This window comes from Urtica dioica, chromosome 7 (assembly GCF_054948205.1).
Source record: "Urtica dioica subsp. dioica isolate 48M chromosome 7, U.dioica_male_clone48M_v1_H2, whole genome shotgun sequence".
Classification (NCBI taxonomy): domain Eukaryota; kingdom Viridiplantae; phylum Streptophyta; class Magnoliopsida; order Rosales; family Urticaceae; genus Urtica; species Urtica dioica.
Genome location: NC_142762.1, coordinates 44883388 through 44910558, shown reverse-complemented (window position 1 = coordinate 44910558; position 27171 = coordinate 44883388). Strand labels below are relative to the sequence as shown.

At 38.2% G+C, this 27171-nt stretch overlaps 4 protein-coding genes across 5 annotated transcripts; 1 reads left to right on the top strand and 3 right to left on the bottom strand.

The window, feature by feature from the left end:
* The first annotated feature begins 7992 nt into the window (after positions 1–7992).
* On the top strand, positions 7993–9604 carry ASPGB1 (N-terminal nucleophile aminohydrolases (Ntn hydrolases) superfamily protein). Its single transcript, XM_089620875.1, has 4 exons — positions 7993–8258; positions 8346–8579; positions 8745–8831; positions 8930–9604. The coding sequence occupies exons 1-4, from the start codon at positions 8097–8099 to the stop codon at positions 9422–9424; spliced, it is 978 nt and encodes a 325-aa protein (XP_089477001.1). The 5' UTR covers positions 7993–8096; the 3' UTR covers positions 9425–9604.
* Positions 9605–14231: 4627 nt separating this feature from the next.
* LOC149392051 (D-3-phosphoglycerate dehydrogenase 3, chloroplastic-like) lies at positions 14232–17838 on the bottom strand. Its single transcript, XM_089619020.1, has 6 exons — positions 17304–17838; positions 16382–16758; positions 16192–16302; positions 15900–15995; positions 14847–15529; positions 14232–14363 (listed from the first exon to the last, which is right to left on the bottom strand). The coding sequence occupies exons 1-5, from the start codon at positions 17827–17829 to the stop codon at positions 14858–14860; spliced, it is 1782 nt and encodes a 593-aa protein (XP_089475146.1). The 5' UTR covers positions 17830–17838; the 3' UTR covers positions 14232–14363; positions 14847–14857.
* A 727-nt stretch (positions 17839–18565) lies between these two features.
* Positions 18566–19447, bottom strand: LOC149392050 (putative carbohydrate esterase At4g34215). Its single transcript, XM_089619021.1, has 2 exons — positions 18866–19447; positions 18566–18754 (listed from the first exon to the last, which is right to left on the bottom strand). The coding sequence occupies exons 1-2, from the start codon at positions 19445–19447 to the stop codon at positions 18566–18568; spliced, it is 771 nt and encodes a 256-aa protein (XP_089475147.1).
* A 2218-nt stretch (positions 19448–21665) lies between these two features.
* LOC149392049 (putative carbohydrate esterase At4g34215) lies at positions 21666–23707 on the bottom strand. Of its 2 annotated transcripts, none has more exons than XM_089618774.1 (2): positions 22906–23701; positions 21666–22596 (listed from the first exon to the last, which is right to left on the bottom strand). In XM_089618774.1, the coding sequence occupies exons 1-2, from the start codon at positions 23479–23481 to the stop codon at positions 22258–22260; spliced, it is 915 nt and encodes a 304-aa protein (XP_089474900.1). In that variant the 5' UTR covers positions 23482–23701; the 3' UTR covers positions 21666–22257. The 2 variants fall into 2 exon arrangements, with proteins under 2 accessions (XP_089474900.1, XP_089474901.1); XM_089618775.1 differs by having other exon boundaries at positions 22511–22580; positions 22906–23707.
* Positions 23708–27171: the final 3464 nt, after the last annotated feature.

Genomic DNA, 27171 nt, shown 5'->3' with positions numbered 1-27171 from the left:
TGTTGCATTTTAGATTCTTCCGAGTTTTGTAATTATTTTTTTTTTCTTGAGTTGGTCAGATTCCTCAGAACTTTGTATATACATGTTATGTGCTTCATTTCAATTATCAAACCTATGGTTGATGTACTACCAATTAGTCATTGGAGACATATGCTCCTGGAATCGTATTGCCCAGTGATATTTTATGGTTACTAAATTTGATTTTTTTTAATTTAGTAATTTTTTTTAAGTCGTAAGTGGTTACTAAAAAAAATTGGGACTTAGCCGTTAGCACTCGATCAACTAATTTAATGTAATTTTTGTGTACTATCATTTCATGTAAACGTCTAAACAAAAGTCCAATAAATTACATAATTATCCTGAAATTTAGCTAAGAAATCAAGTTTATTATGACTTAGAGTCTACATATACATATTGTTATGGCATTGCCTCCAACTTAAACGAGATACTGAAACATGACCCAAACAAGAATGTCACAAATAAAAATCAGACGATAAATGACTCAAACGAGAAAAAAAAAATATCCACACTAGAGGAAGCCACATCCGATACTGTGAGTTCATCCAAGACATCTCTCCTGCCTACGCCTCTCACAATCATCGTCTGAGATTGCTGATCATGAACATAACAAGTGGAAGAATAAAAAGTGACCAAGAAGCTAGATTCAAATAATTGAGTAACAGATACAAGATTTATAGCAAAACTAGAGATATATCAGACATCACGAAGTGAAATATGAGATGTGACAACAGAACCAACACCCTTCAATGGATAAGGGTGCCATTGGTGGTCATAATGGGAAGAGATGAATGACGAAACAATGACACAAAAGACGAAAGGTGAAGAGACATCTGGTGCGACGTACCCGAATCAAGTATCCACGTGGAGGATGGTATACATTGGACTGACAAAGATGACAAACCTTTTGAGGAAGAGGCAGACATAGCATGAAGCTGCGAGGCGAGGAACTGTTGGAACCTCTCGAACATGTACATAACCACAGATGGGGCCAGCAACATCGTTGGTAAACAGAGGTGGACGGGGTGCCCATTGAGCCGTCGGACGTTGCTGAGGCTTGGAGGCTGGGGTGGGCGTTGTTGCTGAGGTGGTCATTATTGTTGTTGTTGTCAATGGTGCCCACAAGAAGAGTAGTAGTCTTTACTTATGTACATTTGATGTAATATAGTCTCACGAAGACTCTTGCTTCTAACTGCTGAATTATTAATAAAAGTTGAAACGTTCATTCATTCTTCCTTGTCTGTTTGAAGCTTTATGATAATCTATATTCTTTAGTCCTTAAACAAACCTAACAACATATGAAGAGACAAATGTAGATTTGCATGAACAAACTCTTCATGGTTTTCTTAAAATAATATATTCGCAATCTAAGGATCAAAGGACTATTGATCTCAGTACGATTGTTAGGAGAATCTATGATGTCTGGTTATGGGGCATAGAGAGTTGGAGACTCTATAGTTCTTCTAGGTATCTTCTGAAGGTACTGAATTGACCAGTGCACTTCTAGAGACAGAATAAGAACAAACCAATTAACCTCTTATATTTCGAGGTCACTACGTATGAATTGCATCATGCTTACCTCAATCCTGAAATGACACATGTCATTTCATAGCGCTTACGTATTCTCATTTGAGAAAGTCAGAATTCGGACTCACTATGTGATTCTGAACAAGACCTATTGGTGAATTACTAAGTTATGAAGATGTCATGAGTAACTTTGTGAAGATATCATAGATATGGAATTCATGTACAAGATTGGTGAAATGCAATGTATATCACCTCATGCTTTGAATGTGAATAAATGAACTGGCCAGTGTCCAAATTGAGTCATGACTCTTTTGGATGAATCAATGTGACTTGTTAGCTCCTCATCAATACATTGTTTCTAACTTATTCACAAGCGACAAATGAGTTAATGAATTAACAGGTAGAAGGGTAAAATGGTAATTTTGTAAATCTCATCTAGCTGATGATATTCATGAAGGGTAAACATAGATAATATTCAGTGGATCCACTCATCACAATTAAGTTGAATTCTTGTGTAGAAAATAAATTCATTTGAACCGAGAGATTCTCAGTGTCAACTCTTTAGTGGAATCAGTTGACATTAAACTAAACTTGAAAAAAGTTTGTGAACTTTTGAGTCCAAGTATGTTAGCTCAAGCTTTGTTCATTTGGATCCATGAGGTCACTATCACAAGTCATTTCGAGTAGGATTAGTTAAACTAGAAGCTAAGTCAAAACAAGAACTAGACAAGTTTTACGAAAATTGTCTAAAGGGTCATTTTGTCCTTTTGGACATGGGATGATATGAATGTCAATAAATTAGTTTTTTGACATTGTCATATGATGACAAATAAAATGTACCACACGGCCAAGATTAGAGTAATTGGGCCTTGAGGATTAATTTCATTTCATGGAATTTTATTTGAAAACTCTTAATGAGTCTTTATTATGTTGTCATGAACAAATGAAGAAAAATCTAGAAGGCCATTTCTAGAAGGTCTTGCACGTCCAATCCAAGGAAAGAGAGTTTCATTTTGTGCATTGATGTATGAAGATATTTTCCAAAAGAAAAAGAGGAAACAAATTTCCTCTACAAAGAATCAAAGTGGGCGGCCAAGGTCAAGGGAGAAGCAAATAAGGAAACAAATCCAAGGCCTTCTAGAAGGACCTTGGACGTGTGTAATGAGGAAGGAAGGGCAAATATTTGCTCATGAATATGTGATATTTTATAGAAAAGAGGAAACTACCTTTTGAACGTAATCCTTCTCCTATAAACACCTCACCTCATTCTCATTGTTTTTCATCCCAAACTTTTTAGAGATTGAGAGCTTCTCTCTCTAGAATTGGCCGCCCCTCTCTCTCTCTCTATCCCATTTCGTTTTTGTTTTGGCACCTAGGTCCACATTTGACCTAGCATTTTGTTTTAGCTCTTCGACTCTAAGACTTGTTCTTGAGTCATCGTGTTTAAAAGTGCCCACACACTAAATCCTTCTTACCTCGAGTGATTTATGTGATAGAAACTTTCGTGGTTACTCGAATTCTCGAAGAACAAAGAAAGACGAGCTGCGTAAGGAGACGAGCGATTCAACCTCCACAAGCTTCTCAACGATTAAGCTACATTAAGGGTAGTAAACGTGTTATTACTGTTAGATAGTGTTAATTTAAAAATAACATGTGCTAAAATTTTTATTTTCCGTCGCTTGCTAGAAGCGTTAATTTTTTTCTCAATCCTAGATCAATTACAACAGTTGTTGCGTTTTGCTTATGCTCAACAAGACTGGGCATTGAGCCTTCCAATGCCTATTCTTTTTACAAAATGCACACGTATCCAAGGGTACTGTTATCGATGGCTTGGGCGTACTTCCACCGGATGGCCAATGTAGGACAACAATGACATCATGCTCTGTGGATGGTAAAGTCTCATCATCACTCTTAAACTTGAGACGAACCTCTTTGGTCAGTAGCTCATTGACCACATAATCAACAGAAGGAATATGAATGCAATGAAGAATCGCACTACGCAATCACTCAAAGTCGTCACGAAGCGCCATCAAAAAACTGAACTAATCATTGCTTTTCACGCCGAGAGATGTAAGCTTTCACTGTCCTTAACTCATCTGACTCAGTCAATTCTAACTGATCCCACAACGAAGGCATAACATAATAGAACTCCTGAATACTCATAACGTTCTGCCGAAGCGCCCAGATATCCTTCTCCAATCGATACTGCTTGGCAAAGTTAGACTGAGTAACAAACGTGCTTCATTGTCTCGTACTTCACCAATTGAGCATCAATCGAATAGGTAAGAGAATTGTTAATCCACATGATAATCTTCGCATTATCAACCTCCCAAACATCAACCAAAGTCGCGAAATCAACGACATTCTCATCAAAGGGCATAGGTCGCACACTAGTTATGTAACTCCATATAGACTTTTCACGCATAAAATTTCTCATAACATAACTTCAACATGAGTATTTTTTGCCATCCAATTGAACACCAATCATCTGAAAGGAATCATCTCTATGCTCCGCCATATCGAAAACACTCCAAAAAAAGAAATCCAAACAAACAGAGAGAAACTCCTAAATCGAAATCCAAAAACACAATCACCTACGCATCCAAACAACACCAAATCGAAGGACTAAACAATCACCCAAGAAATTAAAACATCCATAAATCAAGTGAAAAATATAAAAATACCAACTGTACAGCCGAAAAATGTAGTTCGATTCGCAAGAAGCGTGGTTGGTATGTTAACTCTCTTCAATCGATAAACAAAGCTATGCGTCAAGAAGATGACTCTGATACCATGAAACTTTAGGGATTCCGAGAAAAAAAAAAGTCTGAATAGTAACGTAAGAATGAAAAAATACAATAGGTTGGATATCTAACCCTAATACAAATAAATATAAGAAAAACTAGAATAACCCTACATAAATATAATAATAACAAATATATACCACGCTAATACAAATAATATATAAAAATGCAACATTTTCATGAAAGACAACCAAGTAATATTATATAGTTCAGAAAATTAGTAAAATAAATAAATTCATGAATATGTAACTTGAGGTGTTATCTTAATCGATATAAATTAGTTAATTCTTGTTAGGTGATGAACATAGTCATTCTCTGTTGGAGATGTTTATAGCCCTTAAGCGGGTTTATTTTATTGTTTTGCAAAAAAAAAATTGTAATTAAATGTAATTCTTGTTTAAATTTTAAATTTATTATTATCATATATGTGATGCTGTTCGATGTAGTTTTATTACTTTATAAGATATGATGGGTGGATCAGGGGTGGCAATTCGGGTTACGTGTCGTGTTCGTGCCGTGTCTTATTTGTTTTCATGTATTTTTTGACAGACCCAGACACGACCTATTTATTAATCGTGTCTAAGAGCAGAACCCAAACACGACCCACTATTTTTTTTGTCAAACCCAGACCCAACCCACTAAGACCCATTTATTAATCGTGTCTCAATGGATCATGTAACCCACGAACCCACTTAGACCAACAGACCCATTTATACCACTAAACTCATTTGAACACGCGAATCGGTTTAGGCCCTTAGACATGTTTACTTCAAAATATTGAAATTCTCTATATCAAATTAAATAACAAATTAGTTAGAATAAGTAATTAATAAAAATACTCCATATAATCAACTAAGCCACCAACATAATATTTTTACTACAAAAGAGAAGTTCAAACACAATCCATTGGGTCATTATGGGTCTTTATCGTGTTTATCCATTAACAACTCATTTAATATTCATGTCTAATCGGGTCCCAATGGGTTGTCGTGTTCGTGTCGTGTTCACCCGTTATTTAATCGTGTTAATCGTGTTCGACACGGATGGACCTAGATCCATTTTAGGTCGACCCAAACCCATTTATACCGTGTCGTAACCGTGTCGTCTCTCGTGTACGACCCCAAATTGCCACCCCTATGTGGATGTACTATTTAATGGTTGACATGCTTAATTTTCTAGGCCAAGTTGCAATTGAAGTTTTGCATGTATAATCACATAGTATAATATTAGAGCATTAAAAAACATAATCATGCTTACCAGATAAAAGTAGCCAATCATCATTCTTATCTCCGTACTGCCCCTGGCTATATAATCTTAAATATTTATGTGGGTTTATCTTTTCTAATTAAACAACGCCAAATAATAGATCAAGATCAGACAAAAGATATGAAGAAAATCCAGCTTTGTAATTGTAGGACCCATCAGTATGTTGATATTTTGATTGCCTATGGTCCGCCGCCAGTACCTCAAAGCTGGGAACTTGGTAGAAAATGAAAACACTTGATGATTCTTTAATATTACTTAAAAAAAAAATATTTTTTTTTATGTATATTCATATAACTTATCATTTGACTTCTCTTCTCCCAGACCAAAGTATTCATTTGGTTTTTTAAATCTGGAATTCCCTTTTCAAGAAAATTTCAAGAAAATAGGTAAATATTATTTATGTTATTTCGATTTATTGATCGGCTCATATAAACGAGAATTTGAAACTCTATAATAAATTTTAATCAAATTCGCAACTCAAATGTCGTGACTAATTTTTTTTTTTTTTTTTAGTATTTTTGGCAACAATAGCGACACCCAGTTTGATTTGAAGTTTTGGCAACAAACAATACTATTTAATTTTTTTTAAAGGGGACTTATTATGTCCCTAGGCCTCACCTACGTTCCTCCGTGGATCACATGTATGTCAATTATATTTTGGCCAAAACGTGTTTTTTATGTTAATAGAATTCAAATTGCCATTCTCATATAGTCCATGTCCAGGATCTATTTTCTTCAACGATTTAAGGGACATGATATGTTTAATTATGTATGCGAGCAATAAAATAATTAGTCCTCAAACAAGACTTATATAGATATGTATATATAAATATATTTTTACTATTTTCTTTCAAAGTTGAGCCTCCTAGATCTTTCCTTGATTATAATTTCTAAATCTGAAGCGATCAGAATAAAAGATCTAATCTTTTGAACCTAAACTGTTGTACATGACTCGACTATATGTCACCGTGTAAGCTTCCTCGATCAGTAGATTTGCTCAATGACTGTTTCGTCGGCAAATATATCCACCAAATCTCATACAATTTGACTTTTTTATTTATTTAGTATTTTATTCTTAATCCTTTCAAATGCATATGAATTGGATAATTAAAGATATAATGCCCATTTTTATAAACATTTTGTGAAACAAAGATTTAGACAACATAGTTAAACTTTTATTCGACCGTAAAACATTTATTTTACTTCCTTATAAATTGACTGAGATTCCATGCCTTGTTTCCCAAAATATTTGTTTATTCAATATACCCTAGATTTGATCTTCTCAAAAGGAAAGGAATCTTTTCGAAATATTTATAAGCTTTCTCCCGGTTAAAGCCTTTATAAATGATGCTGTCAATTTCCCAAAAGAGAGGATAAACTCTAATTAATAATCGTAATTTACGATCTCCATTTTCTCCCCGAATTTTGGCATGCAGATTTTTATTATTATTAATTTTTTTAGTCTCTGCAAATGATAAAAATAAACACGAGAGTACTAATTAAAATATTGTAAGGTATAGTTTTATTTGAAAGCAACTCAATTAATAAAATAGTTTTACACATGTTTTTGTGCTGGCAAATGAAAATGGGTTGAAACATCATCTAATGCAAAATGGCAACGTTTGATGGAGTTAATCGACACGTATGTCCTCGTGTTTACATTTATAATCAAACGGCCAAATCCAGTTGAAAATGGCAAGTCGTGAAAAGGTATAAAGACGAAATTAATAAATAGGAAACAAACGAATAACGATATATCAAACACTATTATTAAATTTTATCATTCAAGTATGCGCTTGATTTATATTTGTTCGTTCATCTTCTTTTAGAAACATGCACAAAACACGTGCAATCATCGAAATTTAATGTTAGTATCACTTCGATTTAGATCTACTAAGATGTAATTCTCTTGTATTTATGAGAATTTTATCCAATTTTTAATGAAAAATTCGTACATTTTCAAAAGAAAAATTTTGATTTTGTATTTATTTATTTTATTAAATAAAAAAAAAAAAAAAAACAAAGAAGCAAATACAACTAGTGTCTGGGTTATTTTGACAGTAAATAAATAACATTTGGAGGCACGGAAACAAAAGAAACAAAGACAGTTTGAAACGGCTCTGACTTTCTATTTTATTCAAGACCGTAAAACAAGGGGCTAATTAAGATTCAATTTCCAAAAAGTGTTACGGTTTGAGATTCTTGGGCCATTGAAAAACAAGGCCCAAAACACGTAAAGCACAGCCCACAAAGCATGTGCGCGAGAGAGGTGGGATTCCAAGAATATTTTTAATTAATCGAAATTGAGAATTGGATTTGGAATCCGCTAACTTGGCGCCTATAAAAGACCCCACTTCATCGCTTAGAACCCACAACTTCACAAACACAAAACACAAACACAAACACAAAAACACAAAAGAATTATATTTACACGTTCCAAGCCTTTCCTTCGCGACAACACAAACCTATACCAATACACAAATGGGTGGCTGGGCAATCGCAGTTCACGGCGGCGCCGGAGTTGACCCGAATCTGCCATTGGAGCGCCAAGAAGAGGCCAAACAGCTTCTCACTCGCTGCCTCAACCTCGGAATCGACGCCCTCAGAAATAACGCCTCAGCCATTGACGTCGTCGAGCTCGTCGTACGTTATAAATCCCTATTTTAACACACGTATATAACAATGGGTGTTTTTTTTTTTAATCAACGAATTTTAATCCCGTGATTATAGGTGAGAGAGTTGGAGACCGATCCGGTGTTCAACTCGGGTCGCGGGTCGGCTTTGACGGAAAAGGGGACGGTGGAGATGGAGGCCAGCATTATGGACGGCGTCAAGAGACGTTGCGGCGCCGTTAGCGGCGTCTCGACGGTAAAGAATCCCGTTTCCCTCGCCCGACTCGTAATGGACAAATCTCCCCATTCCTACCTCGCCTTCTCCGGCGCCGAGGCCTTTGCTCGCCAACAGGTATTATTTTTATTTAATTACCATTTAAATTCACACACATAAAAGCCACGTAATAGATACAAAATATAATAATGACAGTTGTACAGAATATATTATAATATTTAAGTAAAATGAAATATTATTCACGTTAACTAAAAGTTAATGAATTTTGGTTTCCCGGTTCAGGGCGTGGAGGTTGTGGACAATGAGTACTTTATCACAAAAGAAAATGTGGGGATGCTCAAGTTGGCAAAAGAGGCCAAAACCATTCTGGTACTTCAGATTCCTTTGACAAATCTTCCCAGATTGAGTCTGTGTTTATACGCGAGACAACAAAATCTGATTCACGACTTGTTTTTTCCGTACTCCAGTTCGACTACAGGATTCCGGCCGGGATGGAGAGCTGCAGAGAGGGAGTGGAGAGCCCGCTGGTGATGAACGGCCTTCCGATAAGCGTCTACGCGCCGGAGACGGTGGGCTGCGCGGTGGTGGACTCGGAGGGTCGCTGCGCCGCCGGGACTTCCACCGGCGGGTTGATGAACAAGAAGACCGGACGTATCGGAGACTCGCCGCTGATCGGGGCCGGGACTTACGCCAGCGAGCTCTGCGGGGTCTCGTGCACCGGCGAGGGAGAGGCGATCATTCGCAGCACTCTGGCGAGGGAAGTGTCGGCGGTGATGGAGTACAAGGGCTTGCGGCTCCAAGAGGCTGTGGATTACGTCATCAAGGAGAGGCTAGACGAGGGATTCGCCGGCCTGATAGCTGTGTCGAACTCCGGCGAGGTGGCTTATGGGTTTAATACCACCGGGATGTTCAGGGGTTGTGCCAGCGAGGACGGGTTTATGGAGGTCGGGATTTGGGAGTGAGTTAATTAGTTAATAAAATTGGTTGATTGGGGTGGTCTTTAGAAAGGGTTTTTAGTTTTTTTTGTAAAATTTATAATTGTGTTGTTAAGAAGTAATTTTTAGCGAGGAGTACTGTCACCATGTACTTCGATTTAACAAATCTCTGGAAATAAAATTGCATCTGCAACTCTCAAGCGTAAAGCTCTCTTTATTATTGTAACTATTATTTTCTTTTGTGTCCTTTTTTTTAAGCACCCTGGGTCCCAAAGTATTGGGAAGCGAATTAGGCAATTTACTATTATTTGTGGTTCTCCAAATTCCAAAATAGCCTGGAATAATTTTTTATTTTTTATTTTTTATTTTATATACAAAAAAATTAAATTAAAAAAATTTCTTCATAAAAAGTTAAAGGAGTTTTTTTTTATGAAGAGGGATTTTGATTTTTTTAATAAAATAGTAAATAAATATTTAATTTATTAAGGGTATTTTGGAAAGTTCAAATTATTTTTTGTAAAAAATAAACGAAAATTGTGATATTTGTAATATAACATTTTTTTAAGGAAGATATATGTCATTTATATTAAACTGAATGGATATGTCTAATATTTCTAAAAATCGAAGAGATAAATCTCGCATTTCGATTAAACACGAGAGATACTCTTAATATTTTATTAATAGGTGTTAAAAAAAATATTTTAAAACCCGGGTTTAAAAAATGGATTATACCATTTTTATTCTATACACAATAATTTTAAGGCAACCTTAGAATTTGAGTTGAACTAAGAATGTTTATCTTGATATTTCTGAAAAATTGGTGGTTTATTGAGCTAGTTGTTTAATTTGAGTTGTATACTTAAAAAAAAAAAAAAAAAAAAAAACCTTTAGAATGGCCTGATTAGGCTTAGAACGGTCTAGAACAATTTGATTCCATTTGATGTATCATCTTATTTTGTCGGAAAGGGAAGTCAGAAACTATTATAAAAGGGCTGCTTTTTATTTTTCATCATTTAACTTAAATCTCCATATAAGAAGTGGAGAAGCTGATGTTTAACTCTTTTCCTTTCCTTTTCTGCTCTCTGTCCTTGTTTTTCTACTTTGGTGTGCGATGATTAGAAGGATGTTCGATGGCAATGCATTGGCAGACACTTTGTACAAGTTTCACAGTGATAAATCTTTATAGTGAGTGATGGTAAACGGCCAGGATCGTTTAATTCAATGCGAAATATCTTTCACAAATCAATATTTTAAGACGTTTTCCAATTCTGTGCATTTATACGACGCCTTCTTTACTTTGGTCATAAATGTTATTTTTTTTTTTGAAGGCAGTGGTCATAAATGTTAAAAAAGGAAAATAAGGCACTCTCTGAAAGCGAAATTTAGAATTAATGCGGGATTAGGCGTGTGCGTGTCATGTTACTTTCTCATTACTGAACAATTTAGACCAGACCAAAGTAATTTGACTTTTGAACCAGAATCTCAAAGAATCTTGTGTTTTGTACCGATTGATTATGGAATTATGCATTAAATTGTCTTTATATTCTGTAAGATTCAGTTGCCTCTCATACTTTTTCAAGAACGAGATACGGAATATTTCAGTGTCGCTATACATAGCAAGACGTTTCTTTTTCTTTCTTGCCACTTGACTAAACCTTGTAAACGTATTATTTAATATGTACGTATACATTTAAAGAGAAACGCTATAACAAAATATTTACTATGACGTCGTCAAATTATTTAGACAATCTAAAGTTTAACTTTAAACCAGTCTCATGTAAACTAAATAAAAAACGTGTCCAAATATTACTGCTTTTTTCCCTGTTTTTATTTTCAGTTGCTGTGATTTTCACATAAGTCTGTGATTATTCCAAAGAAATTCAAGTTATTCAAAGTCTAAACCACTCATTCCTAGTAAGTTAACGCAACATTAACAAATCAATATGAGAAAGGGAAAAAAAATTAGACTTCAACGAAACTGCTTCAGTTACATCAGTGCATATATTGTAAAAATACCAGCTCATCTAGTAAATTATATTCCAGGATACTCTTTTATTTAACTATCACCATGGACGGAGACAATGAAGGTTCAGCAGGGGCTTAAGCCCTCCCTCATTATTATTATTATTTTTTTTTTTTTACATTTTTGTGACCAAAATTTAATTTTTTTGCCTTGAAAATTTACAAATTAGCCCCTCTTGAAAAAAAGTTCACTTTAAAACCCTTAAATTTAGACTCTAACTCCGTCCCTGATTATTACATGGCCTTTTTAATGAGATGTCACTCGCCTCATCATCTATTTTGTATTTCAATTCAGTTAGTTGTTAACTTTACATTTAAAGTTGTTAGCAACTTTTTTTGTTTACGTGATCTGAACGATTAGATGTGTCATTTAAACAACCATTATGTACACATATTAAAGTCACTTGACCATAGTAGAAATTTGAAATTTTGTTTAGTTAGAGAGACAAGATATCGCACACAATGGATAGACAATGTGTCCGACAGCTTGTTTAAACACAGATAATGAATTATCAACAATAAGTGCGATAAAGAAAAGACACACAATATACCCAGTTCGGTGCAATGTCACCTATGTTTGGGGATCTCAGCCAGTGGAAAGTATTTCACTATATAGTAGTCAATAGTACAAGCAATGTCTTATATGATTACAGCAACAAATCAAAGCCCTAGAAACTATTACCACAAGTGATTACCAAGTGCAGAGACTCCCCCTAAATTTGAGACCCCTCTCAATTCCACTTTTCAAGCACACGCCTATGCTTGGACGACTTTAGTCTTCAATCGCACGTGAATCTTCAATTACGTAAACACATAACCTAAATCACTCAAACACTCAATCTTCTCGAATAGTATTTGGTGAATGACACTGCTCACGACAATCCAACTAGTTTCCCAATCCGCCGATCTTGCACGTCTAGGAACCCTAATTGTTTTATCAAAAGCGTCAAGGCTGCTAAGGGTGGAGCGCTCGGCTTTTATAGCAGTCATACAAATCTGGAAGTTAATCTAGGGTTTTCTTACCCATACTCGTAAGAATATCACTCAATAAAGTCATCAGCGAGGCAATTTGGCAAAACCGGAAACTTACCAGAATAACAGTTTGCGCACAAGATGACGGATATCTCAACGAAAGCTGGGGCATGATGACCGATATTTTTCCTTACAACTTGCTCTATAAAATAAAACCAACTTATAACGTAACAACAAAATTGATCTAAGATCATGAATTTTAAGGTCTTATCTATAAACTCTTTAATTCATTCGTTCACAGCTAAATTAACATATGCTTAAAAACTTATACTTTCGGACTGAAAAATATGATCGTGGAGAAAAGGGTTTATAGATATGTAATTCAACTACATTGAAATAGATTAAGTGTTCGACCACTGCATAGTTGAATCCATAATCAATAGATTCACGCACTTTCATAATATGATTAGCGAAATAATCTTTTGATATGGATACAATGGTAAATAAGGCTAACTTAAACGGAGTAACGATAATGCACACCCTTTGTAGTTCGAGGGAACTTTGAGGATTGATGACAACATAATGACTATATCAATAGAAACTCCAATGAAGTCTAGTATAAATAAATCTAATAGCATCAAGAATTCAATTTCGTATTTTTAGTGGAATAACCAATGAGATTTGATCAAACCAAAGATAGAGGAACCATGATTCACTCTACGTGTTTGTTTAAACTTGAGTTATTAGGTTCATAATCTCCAAGCTGACTTTGAAAAGATAAATTTGGATACTCCGTGATGATGATTTATTAAACACATTATTGCTTACACTGCAAGTATGATACACGTCTTAGAATCGTGAAATGAGTTTTGACAAAAAAAAAAAAAAAAAGTTATTGATAGTTAAGCAACAATTAATCACTTAAATTTAAAGCGCTTTAAATGCGCTTGAGAAATCACTTAAATTAGTCCATACGGCCATTTGAGAATTCAACGTCAAAAGTGGTTATCCTCTCGCCTTCAACCAAAGCAGCACCACCCCTTCAACCTCAAACTCACATCCCTCAGAAATTGGAGGAACCTTTTTTTTTTTGTAATACTAAAACTCTCCCCAAAAATCATAACCTTTCTTTGAATATTCAGCCACGGATTCCTACCCACAAATCATAACCGAAATGACCGTCCAAACTTGTGGACCCGCCCCGAGATACGGCCGAACGCCTAGCCCGTACTTCTTTCGCCTCCTTGCTGCATTCACTTGGTCTCGTTGGACATACCGAAATCAGGTTCGACTCGACCCCTGATATGTTAGTCGATTGGAGCATCCAACTCATCATCTCATTTACTAGGTAAATTTATTTTAAATTTCTCCTCCTCTATTACTTGGAATTCTGGTGATAAACCTTTGCGAATGTTTTCAGGCTTTTATCCCCACACACAAAAAGCCATGTTTGCTATATTATATTCCATCCAAACATTCATATACCCTGAAGTATCACTATATCTTCCCCTGTTTTAATTTTCCATTCCTTTGTTTTTCCCACGAAATGGTGAATATCCCAAACAAATTACACGTCTAAACTTTTAACTCACTGTCACAGTAAATGAAAACACACAACAAATCAAAATCAGTAAAGAAAGATAAAAAACAAACATCACTTCAACGAAACTGCTTTAGTTACATCACTGCACAGTGTGCACACTCCACCATAGAAAGTTCAAGATATTTATTTATTGTCCTTGTCGCCGCCGAAGATCGCATCGTTTGCTGACTGAAAGGTTTGCGCCACGGCGGCAGCGGCTCCGGCCAAGCCTTGGGCGGCGGAGTCTCTGCCTTTCTTGGTGAGATGAACCACGTGGATGTCGTTTTTGGTGCTCTCCTTCCCTTCCGCCGCCGGTTTCCGATAATCCACCGTATCCACTGTCTCCGTATTTATCTCCGTCGCTCCTTCTTTGCTCTCCTTCTCACTTCCCTGCCAAACCCCATACCAAAACTTAATTAAACAAATTAATTTGAAATCTCAAAAGAGGAAGGGTCAATGGTCATTTACCATTGTTGTGCTCATGTTTGCTGAGTTGAGTTGAGACAAGTATATTGTTGACAAGTGATATACATAATGTGGTTTTTATTGCATGTTATTTTCTAGAATTGGGTGGATAGTTGTTCTAGGAAAGGACACGTTCTGTGTGAGGTGGTTTCTCATGCTTCCTCTACTAAAGACGCGTAGTAACAAATATCTTATTATTTTATTATTATTTTAAGATATGTATGAGTAGGTAGTAGCAAAGATGAACTCATCTCATGGTGTCCATTTGGACCAATGTTCGCTATTCTGTTTTTTTTTTTCTTTTACTAGTAACAAAGTATTACATCATGACAGGTCATATAAATGAATAGGTGTACCGTTTGAATTTTGAAAAATTGAAAAAAAAAAGAATCGTAAGTTCCAAGTTACCTAGGCCTACACTACAAGCTGAGGAAAACAAACTCTTCAACGGCAGGTATTTCACCAATCATCCTGAGAGCTTCTCTGCTGATGTCATCATCGACACCGATGGCCATCACAGCCTGGTTTGTCCCGCCGATCCTCCCGACGCTCATGAAGCTAACGTTGACGTTGTGGTCCCCGAGAACCCTCCCGATTTTCCCGATCATCCCCGGCTGGTCGACCTGCCGGCAGAGAATCAGGCTTCCTTCCAAGCTCACGTCGACTCGGAACGAGCCGACGCGGCTCAGGTGGGGCTTCCCGTCCTTGACCCGCCCTTCCACGGAGATCTCGCCGGAGTCGGATATCGCGCTCGCGAACCTCGACTCGGCGTCGGCGATCCGGAGCTGGATCGACTCCATGGGCCTCTCCGGCGAGCCGTTGAGGAGAGTCCTCTCCTCGGTTATCGTCAAGCCTCGTTGCTTGGCGATGAAGTCGGCGTTGATCAGGTTGATGAAGACGCTGGAGATCGGCTCGACGAGTCCTTTAGTGGCCATGGCTCGGAGGAGCCGCGTGTCGAGGTCGTCGGGGTCTCTGGCTGAGCCGTATGTTATTCTCACCGATTTTATTCCGCTCCCGCCCGAGACCAGTTGTACGATCAGCCTCCCTAGCTTCTCCGTTAGCTCGCCGAATGGCTCGAGCTCCGCTACTACCTGTGGAATGGTTTTAGAGATCAGTCTAAGTCATCTGTTACTTTTCTTATTGCTAATTGATTTCGAGATGAAACACTGCAAAGTCCAAATAATGCGATCTGGCTCGAGATGAGTGAGCTATAAAACTATCTATGTATAGATTTTTCTTACCGTGGACTTTTCAGCCCGCCTAAATCCGTCGGGGGTTCACCAAAAATTTATATATATATATATATATATATATATATATATATATATAGAGAACATGTTAAGGAGCCTAAGAGAGGTAAAATGGAAGGTCACGAGCTACTCTTCTTGTTGTCAATCGATTTTGAGATCGAACTCCAAAATACTTGAAACTTTGGATTTTATGTTTCTCTTGAGAAATTACCTCGGCAGAGACCATTGGGGCGTTCACGGCAGTGGCAGCGAGCTCGCCTTTTAGGGCCCCAATAACCGCTTCTGCTACTTCAAGTGCTACTGCTTCCTGGTTTGAACACAGTATGATAAACTTAACAGAAGACTTAATGCTCACAAAAGATTTTTAACCACTAAAACCAAATAATACAACATTAATAAGGTTTTAACTCAGACTCTGAAATTAATCTCAGACTTGACAAAAGATAACTCAAAAGTACTAATTTCATTCCACATATATCCAATGCTGGGCTAGTAAATTATACCTGAGCCTCGGCGGTGCTAGCTCCGAGATGGGGCGTCACTATCACATTTTGATGCTGCACCAACCTGCTCTCTAATGGCGGCGGTTCTTCCGTGAAAACATCCAGCGCTGCCTAAGAAATAGAAGACAAGTGTGTTTTTGAGTTTTGTATAACAAAGAGAAACGAGTATTCGAGAGCAGAGACGGGAAACCTGGGCGACAATTCCGGAGTCCAAGGCCCTGAGAAGCGAATCGTCGTCGATGAGAGCGCCGCGAGCCACGTTGACGATGCGGACCCCTCTCTTCATGCGCGAGAACGAGTCGTCGTTGAATATCTTGGCGGTGGAATGGGTGAGAGGCATGTGGAGGGACACGAAATCGGCGGCCGAGATCGCGTCTCGGAAGCTGACGAGTTCGACTCCCACGGCTCTAGCGCGGTCCGACGAGGCGTACGGGTCGTGGGCCACCACTTCCATCCCGAGCCCTATGGCTCGTCGCGCGACCTCTGATCCCACTTTTCCGAACCCCATAACGGCTAGAGTTTTCCCAACTAGGGACACCCCAATATACTTGCTCCTCTCCCACTTCTCTACACAATGTTGATTCATTTTCAAATAATAAAACAACCAAAGATTGTAAGTTTGTTTTCTTTTTATTATCTAGTACACATAACAGTATACACAATGTAGCACATAGCAAGTTATTCCCCTTCACATTTCAAGATTAGAAACCATTTCTTTTATTATCAACTGATAATTTTTTTTATCCTTTCCTATAAATGTCCAAAGATTGAAATTTTTGAAAATGCAGTCCATTTTTTTTTTGTCACAAATTCGTTTTATTCAATCCATTTTTTTTTAAAATATCATTGAAATTCCACCTAAAATAAAGATTCTGGCAGAATTGACAAAAACCAGCATATTTTCCATGTATTCGTCGAGAATTGAATTTTTTTTTTTTAAATCTTTTGGGGAGGATAAAAACTGACATTATAAGAACTTCCCTAGACATTCGCAACCATTGCCACTGATTTTTGGTAAATAAGCCAATGACCCATAAAATTGAGTGACAGGGTTTGAGATGAGAGAAGTCAAAACGTATAAAATAAATTGAGAATGGGAAGCAAAAACTGACGGGCTTTGAGAGAAGCATCGGCTGGTGCAATGTTGCGAGACATGGCTGTGAGGAGCGCGACGGCATGTTCGGCGGCGGCGATGGTGTTGGCGGTCGGCGCGTTGACCACGACGCAGCCGTGCTCCGTGGCGGCCGGCAAGTCAACGTTATCGATTCCGACGCCGGCGCGGCCGACGACTTTCAGACGGCCGTTAGAGGACTCGAACACCTCGCGGGTCACCGTGGTGGCGCTACGGACGATCAGGGCGTCGCAGAGGGAGATCTTCGTGCATAGTTCCTCCGGGGTGAGCTCGTACGAGCAGTCCACGTTGGCAAACCTCCGGAGAAGCTTCAGCCCCGCGTCGCCCAGTTTGTCCGTCACCAGGATCGTCGGCTTGGCTTCCAGCGCCACCGCCGTCACAACTCTCAGCCGTTGACGCCGTGAGTAGACGGAGGCTTTGTTCCATGATGATGATGATGAGAGGTGGCTTTTGAGGGAATGTGTGAATGAGAGCGTGTGAGAAATGAGTGAAGATGTAAATGCCATCTCATCACTTCTCTCTCTCTTCTCTGTCTCTCCTCTCTGTGGCTCTCTTTACTTCTCTTACTTTTCTAATATGCGTTGACTATTTTGATTCTTGGTGCTACATTTGCGAGTTCATTTCAACTTCCTTGCGTTTGTGATCGATTTGCGATGACAGATCGATCGAAAAGTGTGTGTGGGAATCCGAGTTGCTTCAAGTTCAACCAACCATGGGGAAAAAGTATACGTGGCAGTCAGTGTGGGGTCTCTATTGTAAGCGGATAATGGCTTTTGCTTTTTTGTAGTTGTTATTAACCGCATATATTATATCTATAATCTATTCCACTTGTGTTTGCTTATACGCAGGACGGCCCGAACTCGCCCAAACTCATTAGGGGACCAGATTAATATTCTGAGACTTTTCGATAATAATAAAAATTTTAATATAAAATAAAAAATTTAAATATTTTGATATATATATATATATATATATATAATATACCTTTAAAATTTTGGGTCCCAATTCAATCGGGGTTATAGGCACTGACCCCCTTGTTTGTCTATAGTCTGGACCGGCTCTGCCTACACGTAGGTTCATATAATAATAATTGTCCCAATTTTTTCTAGCCTCTAGTAAAAAAAAAAAAAAAAAAAAAAACCATATGGAATAATTGTATGACCTGCTGAGCCTAAAAAACGAATCTCATTACAAGCAACCTCCCAAAGATTACATATTTGAAGCGAGATTTAAAGAAGCTATCTAAGAAGCAAGAAAAGCATGGGCTAACATTTGACCGAGATGAACCTGAGACACTGTAGTGAGGTGAAGATGGTCAGATTTCAGACCCAATCCCATGGCATCAACACACTTCACATTGGGCAACTCTATTCCCAGTTGAGCTCTCCTAATTTTCTCCAAATATATCCCTTCTCCAGATGCAAGTGCCACCTGTCCCCCCAAATAAAAAATAAAAACTAATATTGACAATACTATTATTTACGTAGGTAGGAGAGGAATTAGGTTTATTTATGCAGATGAGAGAGTGAGAGCAAGAGTGACCTGGATGAAGAGGAGATTAGGGAGATTGAGATCAGAGCGCAAGTCCATGACAAGCCTTTCCATGTTACCCTTGTAAGCCTCGGCGTCGGAGAGTCTTACGGTGTCGCTCTCTCCCTGAAACCACAGCACGGCCCGAACGGTCCCGCCGGAGGACCGAGAAGCCATCGAGGCCCGGCCCACGAGATCGTCATACAGCCTCGTCCCTCGGGCCCACTTCGCGATCCTCGACCCTCCGACCGCGCACGGGACCAGCCGGACCGCCACGTCATCGCCGCCGCCTCTCGCCCGGAGTATCTCTTTCGCGAACGCCATCCCCGGGCCCACCCCACACGCCTTCCCCACGTCGATGTCGGCGTGGAGAGGCTCGCGCGCCACCTCCCACGCGCGGCCCGCGCTCAGCCGGAGGATGCGACGGTCCGGACAGATCTCCGGCGGGACCACGCCGTCCCATCGCCCGTTGTTTACCCCGCCGCGGCCGGCCATGTTGCTCTGTCCCGCCAGGATGAATATCTCCGTCGCAGCTCCGGCGACCATTGTTTTCGCCGCCGTTGCCAGTGCGAATAAGAATAGGCACGAGAACATCTTTTTTTTTTTAAATATCTTTTCTGGGTGGGCGAAGAAATGTGATTTTATACTATTGATCGAGAAGAGATGTTTTGCATTTTGATGATTTTGATGTAATAATGATGCGATACCATCTATGAATGTGATGATATCGGTTGCATGTAAATCTGCTCAACTGAATCTTGTTTTTCTTAGTGTGGCTCTTTCTCTACTTAGTTTGACTGCTTAATTAATTACTAGGCCAAAATATAGTGAAACAGATTTGGTAATAAGTATCACGTAAAGTATGTACTGTAAAAAAAAAACTAAAAACTAAGAATTTTATTCCCTTCGAGGCTCTTTGAATAATTAATTGGCGGATTTGGAATGAATCTTGTTATTAAATTGATTAAATTTTGCTTCCGAAATCACGTGGTGATGCTAAGAGACATGGGAATTCCCTTATGAAAATGACAGCAAATTAATGGGAATATAGGTCCAAAAAAATTAAGTCGTTGCGAAAAGCTCTTCCAATTTCCAGTTTCGGAAAGCTATATAATTCTGTTACTATTTTATTAATATCACCCTCAATCTGAAGAAAGAAGATGCTACAAAAGTGCAACTAAATTGAGCCATCCACTTCGCTTAGCTCCTTGCGATTAAGATTTTATGTCTTTAAACATCTGGATTAAGCTAGATACTAAACAAAGCAATGCTTAGCACCTACTCTCGGAAGTAAAGTACTCTAGAAACCCTTTTCTCCTTTTCTCCCACACAGACCTAGGGTTTCAAGTTTTTCTTCTAACCCCCCCTGGGTGTCTGGTCGCCGCCGCTGGTCTTACCAACGGTGTGCCTCCGACCCGGGGGGAGTTGTACCCCCAATGGGTTTTATTTTTATAGCTCAAATAATTTTCCCCTCTCTTGTTTCTTCTCTCCGGTGCCCGGTCCTCTCTCCCGCTTGTCCTTTGCCGGTTGGCCTTCCCCGACAAAGCTTCTTGGCCACGCTGAGGTCGCTCTTCTCTAGCTTTGGTTTTTTTGCAGGTCGCCGTGGTGATGCAGAGCCGCGGATCTTTCCGATGGGTGGACCTAAGATGGTTCCGCTGGTGAACCCCGCCGCCACCGGAGATATCATCGTGGTGGCCGCCATCCCCGAAGACCTGAGCTCTTCTCCGTCCCCAGATCTGGAGAAGGACCTTTGGCGCTGTGCCTCGAAGTCTCTCGCCGGCCGTCGACTTCATCAAGTACAGAAGATCCTCGTTGTGGCTTTTCTCTCCTCAGATCGGCGCCTTTGGGCACCGTCGCTGCCCCCGACGGTCTGGACAGTCAGTTACCGACTTGTCACCTGTGATTCCGCTCTCTTTGGTGGTGATTCGGGCCTGTTTGTTCGCGCCGATACCGGTTCAACTGCTCGCCGCAGTGAGGGTCTTTTTGCTATCAAACGAAGGCCACCAACACCAACCCTAACTTTCGACTCTAGGGGGTCGTTCCTGTATGGGATAGCTAGTGATTTGTGGGTTCATGATGGGTTCGGGGGGATGATTCTTAGATGGTGGTGTTTTTTTAGTTTTTGTTGTAATTTAGTTTTTAGTTGGCTTGTTAGTAGCCTAGACTTTGTTGGTCTGTCCATCATTCTTGGGTGGTTTTGGTGTCTTAGAGATGTTTCTGACTTCTTTAAGATGTTTAGTTCGAGTCCTCTGTTGGTATTTTGGTTGTGCAGGTTCTCGAACGTCTTCCTCTATGACGAGAGGTCCTCGAGCGTTTTGGTTCATCCTTTAACCTCGAAGGGTAATTGGAAAGAGCCATTATTGTGCTCGATTAATAGTGTGATCAATCTTCCACTTGTCGGAAGTCCACACATGATGTGCGTTCACTTGTTGCTAGTTTTGAATCTCTATCGCTTTGGGGATTTTTTCTTCTTTGATAGAAGATATTCGAAATTTGTACTTTTGGGTAATATACCCTCTTTCTAATAGAAGCCTCGAGCTATCCTTCAAAAAAAAAAAAAAAAAAAAAAACATCTGGATTAAGCTAGAGAGTCCAATTGAAGTCATATTCACTTACAAATTTCATTCAGTAGCTTCTCTCAAGCATTATATATGTTTTCGAATCTTATCTTTTCATAGAGAGGTAGAGATTCTGATTTAACTTTAAAAGGCCCGACATTCAAAGTTTATTTTTTCCTAATAATTCTGATTATAATGGTGTAATGTCGTTTTCAGAGAGGCTGTTATGTAACCTTAAAGTAAATTTTTTATTTTTATTTTTATTAGAAAAAGTCCGAAACTACAATTTAGAAGTATAACATGTATACAAGACAAAACACTCCAGATTTGAACTCGAAGCATTGCTCAGGATACATACAATTTCTTTTTTTTTTCTTCTTCTTTTTTTTTTATATATCGTAATTTGGATCTAGCCTCTCACGTACCAAATTTACTCTAAAGTAATTGTTCTGCTATAATTAGTTATAAGTAAACGACAAAGAACAAGAGGGAAACAGTACATTTTCAGAAATATAATTATACAAAGAATTTAGGCTGGCCTTGTGTTGGTGGTTGTACAATTCTCACAGCATTAGCAAATATGAGCTGGAATTCAGGCTCATCAGTCAATTAATTCTAGGAATGTTGCAACTTTCTCTTCAGCTGCCCTGTAATTGTCTATGCGCTCAAAATGGAATATCATAATTATTTTCCTTTTCCCACACTATTATCGGTATGCTGTCCCATATCTATCTACAGTCCCACAGCCCCCAATTATTATTGATGAATCACTTTGTACATATGCTTAAACTTAAATTAGAGTGACCCTTTTTTTTATACACTCTATCTACATGGCGAATAAATATCTTAGGTGTAATGCTGAAACAAAGAGAGTATGAAAATGGTGAGTAAGAAAAGAGCAGAGGTAGAGAAGGTTTCGGTAGAAGTAGAGCAGTTATTATTATTATTAGTGAGAATTGTAGTGTTAATGGCATTGGCTGATGAAAGATGCCTAGGCATGAACTGTAGAAATTCTTTGGCCATCATTTTCCCTAACCGGACCTGAGAGTCGGTGGTGAGGTGTAAGTTATCGAGTTGCAGCGCCAATCCCTTAGCGTCCACGGTTCGCACGTTCATCAGATCAATTCCAAACTGAGCCTCTCTCACCGTCTCTACGAACGGTCCTTCCCCTGAAGCCAGCCCAACCTTGCGCAATTGCTTGTGTTAATACAAAGAAGAAAAAAAATATACTCAAGAGAGTCGAATATTATATGTTGTGGATTGATGATAGTAAAAGAAAATTGATTATGGACCAGAGGGGTACATGTCCCCAACATTGTATTATTTTTTTCGGATATGCACTCATTCAAGTCATCGGAAATTAACACTATAAAGGTTCATAGCCGTTAGCTATATTGTAGATCATTTGGGTCACCAAAACCACTCTAAAAAAATGTATTGTAGATGATTCAAAAACCAAGACCTGATATCAAAGCATAGTACATTATATGAAACCTGAATTATAGGAAGCATAGGAGCCATCAAATCCATCCGAAGATCCTCGAAAAGCCTCACCAACGCCCGGCCGTACGACTCCGCGTCGCTCCTGACGACGGTGTCGCTCTCGCCCTGGTACCACAGCACCGCTCCGACGGGCCCGCCGCCGGGTCCCGCCACCGCGGCCCGGGCCCGGCGGAGCATTCTCCGGTAGAGAGCCCCGCCCTTTTCCCAATGGGTGATGTTGGTCCCGCCCATCGCGCACGGCACGAGCCCCACTGGGCCCGGAAACCCCCGGCCCAAGATCGCCCGCGCGAAGGCCATCCCCGGCCCGACTCCGGCGGCGGCGCCGGAGGAGGAGTCGATTCCGGCGTGGAGGGGCTCGCGGGCCTCGGCCCAGGCGAGGGCGTGCCCGAGGCGGAGGACGGACGGGGTGGGGCTGGAGGCGGGCGGGACCACGCCGTCCCAGAGCTGGGCGGCGACGCCGCCGCGGCCGGCCATGTTGCTCTGACCGGCGAGGATGAAGATGGTTGTTCCGGCGGAGGCTTGGTTGTGCCGGAGGAGTAGGAGCCAAGTTAAGAGGAATGGGATCATGCTGTGGCCGTGACGTGTATGTCAAGCAAAGTCGTTGTGTTGTCCAGAAAAGCTATTGTTTTTGTTGGAGCGCTCGCGAATATTGATTGTTGTTGTTATATACGGCACTTTTTTTTTTTTTTTGTGGTTTTGTTTTGTTCACTCTTCTTGACTCTAGGAGTTGGACGAATCCAGATCTGCGGGTAGACAGGCTATAAAGATGTGTATAATTAAGTTTGGTGGGATACAACAGTGTAATATGATAGTTTCTTTTTTTAAACTTTTTTTTCTCATTTATTAAAGAGTGATGCTATTCGGCCCGATTCACGAGTCCGAACGATCCATTTATTAAAGAGTGATTTTCGTGAATCGGGCCGAAAATCAATTTCCTTTATTAAAACCTTTTCCTTCACTAAAACAAACAAAAAAAAACCCTTATCCTTACAGCTGAAATTTTCCTCTTTAACACATTTTGTATTAGTGCGTCAGTTAAATTGTTACTTTTTTTTTTTCTTTTTTATGATTCTAAGTATTTTATTTGGTGATGATACTAAGTATTTTATTTTTCTGCGTTTTGTATTTAATCTTTTTGTTACATTTCTTTCGAAATTCATTGAAATCCATTGAAATCTGTCATTTTTTTTTTTGTTGGATATATAAAAAGTATTTGGAAAAATTATCAATGAATTTTGATGGATCCGTAAAATAATAATAATTTGATAGTTCTCAATGAGTTTCGATGGATTAAATTGATGCCATCTCCAAGATTATGCATCCAACAATATGAAATGCATGAAACAATTAATGTATAAAGAAGGGAGAAGATAAGAGAATTTTATGTACTTCAATGAGACTCCTTTGGAAAAGTTCATCCTCGACTTTAAAACCTTACTCCGCTACAAAGTACATGATCACCAATGTCCGTGATCTATCATTATTGCTACCTCATCATCTCTGTTTTTACGGCACAAACACAAACCATTAATCAACTCCTTTGCGGCGACTTGTTCGACTTCTTTTCCCATTAATACATTTTTTATTATATACTTGTTTATTCATATCAATAAAATATCACGTTTTTATAACTTTTGCGTTTGCATGGTTCTAATTTATCTCCTCTTTGGGAAATTGGGAGTGTGGACGTTTACCACTATAATCAAACCCCTTTTCTGCTGGTGATTAATTAGGAAGATGATTTTCATTTCTGCTAAATTCGTTGTTTTTTAGTTTCACTGTGATTTGTCGGACTAGAAATTGCATGTACTAGTAATTTTTATTTAACTAATTGCGGGAATAACATGTTTAAAGTTTTTATCACGAAAATAACATTTTCAAGTTGTAAATTATCATTTTTTTTTCAAATTTGTTTAATTGTATATTATCATTCAATGTTATTTTACTATATAAGAAAACTTTACCATTTGAAAAGAAATACCGTTTTGGTACTAATATTAATTTAGAAGTATTTTCATAAATACTCATAAAAAAGAGTTATTTTTGAAATTTCTCCTCTGTCGAATCACAGGATCCATCCACTACAGAGACCCAATAAAGAACCCAACTTAAGTTATATGTATAGTTGTATACTAGTAGCCCAATCTACCTGAGATTGAATTTCATTGACATGTCATAAGGATTATTCCTTAACTATAACATCCTCAAAAGTATTTGGACCAAAATCCAATATGTCTAAATTAATCCAAAAGTACGACTTCTTTATATTTTTTGGTACAAAACTACCCTCGATTAAATATCTCTTTTCTTTTATATTTCGTATGTTTAGTTTATTTACATGATTGTCAATAATTCACTTGATTTATTGACATTGTCAACATTAAGATTTTTTTTTTGAAAACCTGAAAAATCTGGAAAAAAAAAAAATATAGGAAAAATGGTATGAAGTAGCCAATTCAAACTATGACTTTTGCAAAATAGTCATAGTTTCATTAGGTATAGCAAAATAGTCAATTGAGAGTACTATGACTTTTAATCCTGCCTTGATTAATTTTAATTCATCCTTCATAAAGCTTACATTCTGTCTTTATAGTTCATTGGGATTAAATTTAATCCAGCCTAGATTAATCTTACTTAGGCTAGTTTGCTTATAGTTGGCAAACTATGGTTATTTTACAAAAACTTAAATTCTATTTGGCTATATAGCCGCTGGACCCAAAAATATATATATTCAAGCAAATCAAACGAAAATCAACAACTACACATCCAAAATCAATCTCGTTTCGAACCTGTCTCCACTTACCAACGATGATTTAGGTTTAATTTGCCGTGACTTTAAATTTAAAGTTGGGGTTTTTGTGTTTTTTTTGTCATTTTGGGTGTAGAAGAAGAAGAAGAAATCGTGACGGAGAAGAAAGAGGAATTGACGTGAAGAGAGAGAGAGAAAGGTTTATGTCCATATCAACGTATTTCACTATTCCACTCCCTCCAAAACTTTTTATATACCTAATGATTTGGGAAATCTGGAAAAAAAAAAAAAAAAAAAAAAAAAAAAAAAGGTTAGTTTTAAGAATCTGGAAACTCGTTTGAACTTGACATTTTATCTTTCTATTGACATCAATGTCAAATAAATCTTCAAACGATTCTGAAAATTTCTTGGAAGATTTACCGGCATCGATGACAATAAATTGTACGAATGTCAATAAATCTTCAAAGAATTTGGTTTGTTGAAGATTTATTGACATGCATAAAATTTATTGACAACGATGTCAATAAATTTTCAAACAATTTTTCATAATCGTTTGAAGATTTATTGACATTCATGTCAATAAAAAGACAAAATGTCAACAAATCTTCAAATTTTAAAACATTATTTTTTAAATTCACATACCATACGAAAAATGATCTCTACCTTTCCTTTTGTGACCATTAACTAAATAACAAAATTAAATATAAAAAAAGGATAATTCATTAAGGGTATTTTTTGTACCAACACATATATGGAATTCATACTTTTGGATTAATTTTGACTTATTGGATTTTGGTCCTAAAGTTTTTAGGAGGTCATAGTTTAGGAATAATCTCTCATATCATAATGCACACACGACTACATATGTAGTCTTCGATTATTAAAAATAGTCTTCACTCACTAGGAGAAAAATGACATTTCGAGGCGGGAATTTCCGCCTCTAATATAACTTTAGAGGCAGATTTTGAAGCGTAATTTGTTGCCCCTAAAAACACGACTCTAAAGGTCTAGAGGCATAATTTTCCGGCCCTGGACAGTAGAGGCGGAAAAATAGAGGCGAAATTTCACCTCTACGTCCACCTCTAATGCTTGTATTAGGATGAATTTAGAGGCGGAAATCCATCGCTAGTATATTTTCCGCCAAATGGCGGGATGAATTTCAGAGGCGGAGTTACGCTTCTGATGTAATTCCCGCCATTTATGAAATCATTGACGAGAAATCAATTAGAGGCGGATTTTTGCCCCTAAATATTTGTTATATTTTTTATTTTATTTTATTTATAATTGCATAAAATTTAATTAAAAAGTCTATGATGTCAAACACATTCAAATTATAAATAAACTTGTTTCTAACTTGATCATAAAATTGTCGTACACAACAACATAAATGCATAACAAAGTGCTTTAGTGATAAAAAAACCATGAACTAAAATGCACACCATCTAAAAATTCACAAGAAATTCGATAATACATAATAAAGTCATTGTCTTGAACGTGGAGGCATGTCA